A 4451-nucleotide genomic window follows, 5' to 3' on the forward strand; every position below is an offset into this window, starting at 1 on the left:
GGGATGCACATCCCGGGGGGCACGGGGGATGCACATCCCGGGGGGCAGCAGCCAGAGCACCCCCCCCATGCTCCCCATCACACCCGCCTGGGTCCTGGTCCCGACACTGGGCACAGCCGAGGGGTTTGGGTGCTGTGCCTCGCTTTCATGAGTTCACCATGAGTGATGTGGCTGCCCCATTCCTGGAAGTGTTGGACGGGGCTTGGAGCAACCTGGGATAGTGGAAGGTGTCCCTGCTCGTGGCAGGGGGTGGAACGAGATGGTCTTTAAGGTCCCTTCCAACCCAAAGCATTCCATGAGTCTAGGACTCCACAAAACCATGTCATGCAAAGCACAGCCTGGCGTAGGAGAGGCCTGACCCCAAAACACACCCCGTGCCAGCATGCTGCCCATCTGAGAGACAACAGCCAGCCTGGGACACACACTCCTGAGGGACACATGAGACACCATGGCCAGGTGTGGGTTCAGAATTCCCACCACCAGCTGGATGCAGGAAGGGGTATGGCTGTGAAGGTCCTCCCAGTGCCAGAGCAGGGCAGAGAGGTTTTGGAGAAGTCAAGAGTAGGGTTTGAAGTGTCCAAGGCCAGGTTGGATGGGGCTCTGGGCAGCCTGGGCTAGTGGAAGGTGTCCCTGCCTGTGGCAGGGATGAGCTTTGAGGTCCCTTCCAACCCAAACCACTCCATGATTCTACAAAGTCCTGCCAGAGCAGCAGCACAGCCGGTGCCCGTGGGGACACTGAGCCCTCGGTCAGGCCCCCAGACCTCCACTATCCCGCTCCCTCCAGCACGAGGAGGCTGAAAGGAGCTTGTTACAGAAGCGGCCAAGACCTGGCTGTGACTCTGCCGTGCTGGGAGATGAACCGCTGCGGCCCTGCCAAGCTTCTGCCAGGCCTGGGGCCGGAGGGACACGGCATCTACAGGGCTTCTTTAAACCACCACCAGTGCCCACTACCCCAAAACCAACTGCCCAGTGCTCTGAGTGCTCCCATGGCACCCAGGGAGGGGACACCGAGGGGGTTCGAGGGGGTTCGGGGCAGGGGACAGCCAGGGTTGTCAGGAAGGTGTTTAACCCCCGACATGCTGGTGTCTGATGAAACCACTGCACAAAGGGGGCCTCCACTTCTAACTCCGGGCTACTGTCAGCCCTCACACTACCATCCCCAGCTGAGGACTGAGCACCTGCAGCACCAGGAGAGGCTCCAGGGCACCCCGTTCTGCCCTGGGCACCCTGCTCGGGCCAGCCCAGAGTGCAGGCAGGTCAGGCAGGACTCTTCGCTCAGCCCAGCTGGGAGGTTCAAATCCCAGTGCCATTGTGAGGGCAAGGGAGGCTTCCATGGGGGAACCAGCCCACAGCAGTGCAGTCCTGGTAGCAGAGCCACCTGCCCACAGCCCAGGCAGAGCCCTGGCAGATGCTCCAACCTGGAGATGGGCCAGGAAAGGGGAGAGCATCCCATCACAGGGTGCACACAGGTGAGCCCACCTGAGCAAGCAGCCCCTCTACATGCCCCTGGATTTGCAGCTGGACCCTGAGCCTGCCCTCCCCTTGCACATCATGCACCATGAAGCCCCCACTGACACATGTGGCTGCCTGGGAATCCCTTTGCTCCTCATCCCAGCCCTCCCAGGCCCCAGTCCAGAGCCTTGACACACCTCCTCGACACATCTCCAAGACCCCATGAGTGCATGTCCCCTGCTGTCCCCACCAGGTGTGAGTCTTGGGGAGACCCTTCTCCACCAGAACGTGCCCAGGGTTGTACAGGTCTTGCCCCGGGTGGAGGTTTGAGAGGCACCACACAACCACCACCTCCTGCCACCTCCACAGCCCCGACACCCTTCCCTGGCCAATCTCCGTGCCAGGGGGACACCGGCTGCCCTCTGCCCACCCATCACGAGTGGGTGCCCAGCCTCCACATAACACCAGCCCCCACAGTCTGGATACAGGTGCCACAGATTCCAGTCTTCCTGCCCCAAAAGAGCCCCATTTGCACCCAAGAAGGACCCCCTGAGGTGGGCCGGGTCCGGAGCCAGGACTCGTGTGCCAGGGCCGCAGGCTGGTGTAAGAGCCCCCGGAGCCTCGTCACACACTAATCACACTGGAGGTGACAGGGCTTAGGGGAGGACTTAAGAGAAACCGACTCCTTTTTACTGACACCATCTGGACACAGCCGATCTCTTCCCCCTTCCCAGCGCAGCACCAGCCGGAGGGGCAGGGGCCAGGGTGACCCCCAGACCCAGCGCTCCCCGTGCCCTCGCCAGTGCCAGGGATCCCCAGCTCCCACCAAGCAATACGGGAATACTGTCCCCGCCAGGGAATCCTAACGAGCCCACAGTGCCAGCCGGGATCGGAGCCGGGGAATGCCAGCTTGGAGCTGAGGGGACCGTGTGCTGCCTGCACGGCCCCCCCGGGAGGGGGACGCAGCCCCGGGGAAGGCGGGGGCTGAGACGGGAGGACGCACTGGGTACAAGCCAGCCCGGAGACACCTGTTCGGGGACAGCCCTCCCTCCGGCTGTGCTCCCGGGCACGCCACCGGCACGCGGGGACCTGGCACGGCAGGGACAGGAGAGCCGTGACGTGGGGTTGTCATTCGCCGCACCCCGGTGCTTGGACACCTGGGAGAGCCGGCCACGACCCCGCTGCCCGTCGCCATCCCCAACCCCCCGGGAGGACGGTGGCCACGACCCCGCTGCCCGTCGCCATCCCCGACCCCCGGGAGGACGGTGGCACCGCTCCGGCGCTCAGCCCGAGCCTGGCGGGTGACACGGGAACGATCTCACCCCGGTTCTATCACGCAACACCACGAGGCACCAGCTTTCCCCAAAACTTGTCCGAGCCCTTCTCTCCCCAACCGTGAGGACAGCGGGGATCCCCCAGACCGCCCAACCAGAGCCAAGCTCCGGCTGCCCCAGGAGAAGCCTCCAAGCTCTGGCACACCTTCGGGAGAGGGGCAAAGTTGCGCTGGGGTTGGGGTCAGGGGGTGAGGTACCTTCCAGCCGGCGGAGCTGTTGCTGTCTCCTTTATCCTTAAAGTACGGAACGTATCGCACCATCCAGTCGTAGATTTGCGAGAGGGTGAGGCGCTTCTCCGGCGAGCTCTCGATGGCTTTGGTGATGAGGTCGGCGTAGGAGAGGTTGCCCCAGGCGTTGCGCCGGGAGGTCTTGGCCTTGCGGAGCTGCCCCACATCCGCGCCGGGGGGCGGCGGGGGCGCGGCGGCGACTCTGCGCTCCACCGGGGCCGCCGCGTTCTCGGCTCCGTCCCCGCCGGCCGCCAGCGCCGGGGGTCCCCCCGCGCCCCCATCCTCCTCCTCCGCCGCCAAGTCGGGGTGGGGGAGAGGCCAAGTGCAGGAGCGGGGCCGGCTCTGCGGCTCGAAATCCGGGTCGATCTCCACCTGATGCGCCTGGAGCTTTTCTTCCATGGTCCCCTCCCCGCCGTCCCCCTACAGCCCCCCCCCCGGAGTTACGGGCGGTTTCCACCCAAAAAAAAAAAAATAAACACACAACAAAAAACCCAAAATCTCGAGAGGGAGAGGAGTGCGAAGGCGGGCTCCTTGCCCGGCTGGAGGGGAGAGGGGAAGGAGGAGCCGCTCGGGTCCTGGCGGGGGGAGCCCCGAGTCCGGCGGCTCTAGGAGGCGGCTCTGCTGGGAGCGCCGAGCCGGGGGACGCGCTGCATGGTCCTCGGCCGCCTCTCCAGCCCCGGCCGAAGCGGGGGTGTGTTTTTTTGGTTCGGATTTGGTTTTGGTTCGGTTTTTACCAGCCGCGGAGCTCCGGAGCGGTTCCCGGCTCGGCGGCCAGCGGGGCGGCTGCGGGCGGGCAGGGCGCGGGGGCGGCCGCATCCATCGGGCTGGCTCAGGCAGCAACAGATGAACCGGGGCGAGCGGCGGCGGGCAGCATCCTCGGCCGGGCACCGGCGCGCTCCGGGGCACCTGGGCGGGGGAGAAGCGGGACGGAGCTGGCGGGGGGAGCCCTCGGCGCGGCGGGCGCAGCCTCCCGCGGGCGGCCCGGCGCTAGGTCCGGCGTTGCGGCGGAGCCATGCTGGCGGGCGGCACGCACCTGACAGCGCCGGCGAGGGCGGCGGCGGGCGGGCTCCCGCCCCTACGCCCCCCCGCTCCGCTTCAGCGGCCGCGCACCTGCCCGCCGCCGCCGCCGCCGCCGCGCTGCCGCCACGGCGCGGGCGGGCCACATGCTGGAGCGGCTGCTCGCTCGTTCGTGCGTTCCTTCGCTCGCTCGCTCCCTCCTTCCCTCCCTCCGCCGTGCCCGTTCCCGAATGCGGGCGCCGCCGTGACACAGGGGGAGGGCCCGGAGGGGCGGGGGGAGGGCGGGGGAGGGGAGTGCCCCCGCGCCGCGCGGGGCAGCGGCGGGGCGGGACGGGATGGAGCGGAGCGGAGCCCCCCGGCCCCAACCCCGGCCCCGCGCCCCCCCCGCCCGGCCCGGGCCGCGACCCCCGCCCGGCCCCGC

General features: G+C 67.7%; 1 protein-coding gene across 1 annotated transcript in view; it reads right to left on the bottom strand.

Annotated features, from left to right (window-relative positions):
• FOXO6 (forkhead box O6) overlaps positions 1-4052 on the bottom strand; it is a 35129-nt gene extending 31077 nt beyond the window's left edge. Inside the window, exon 1 of the mRNA XM_027694019.1 lies at positions 2984-4052. Within this exon, the coding sequence (XP_027549820.1) occupies positions 2984-3412 (429 nt within the window). The 5' untranslated portion in view covers positions 3413-4052. The remainder of the gene's footprint in view (positions 1-2983) is intronic.
• Between the last annotated feature and the right edge of the window lie 399 nt (positions 4053-4451).

The sequence above is a fragment of the Neopelma chrysocephalum genome, unplaced genomic scaffold (assembly GCF_003984885.1).
Source record: "Neopelma chrysocephalum unplaced genomic scaffold, ASM398488v2 Primary Assembly neopelma1_95b, whole genome shotgun sequence".
NCBI classification, from domain to species: Eukaryota; Metazoa; Chordata; class Aves; order Passeriformes; family Pipridae; genus Neopelma; species Neopelma chrysocephalum.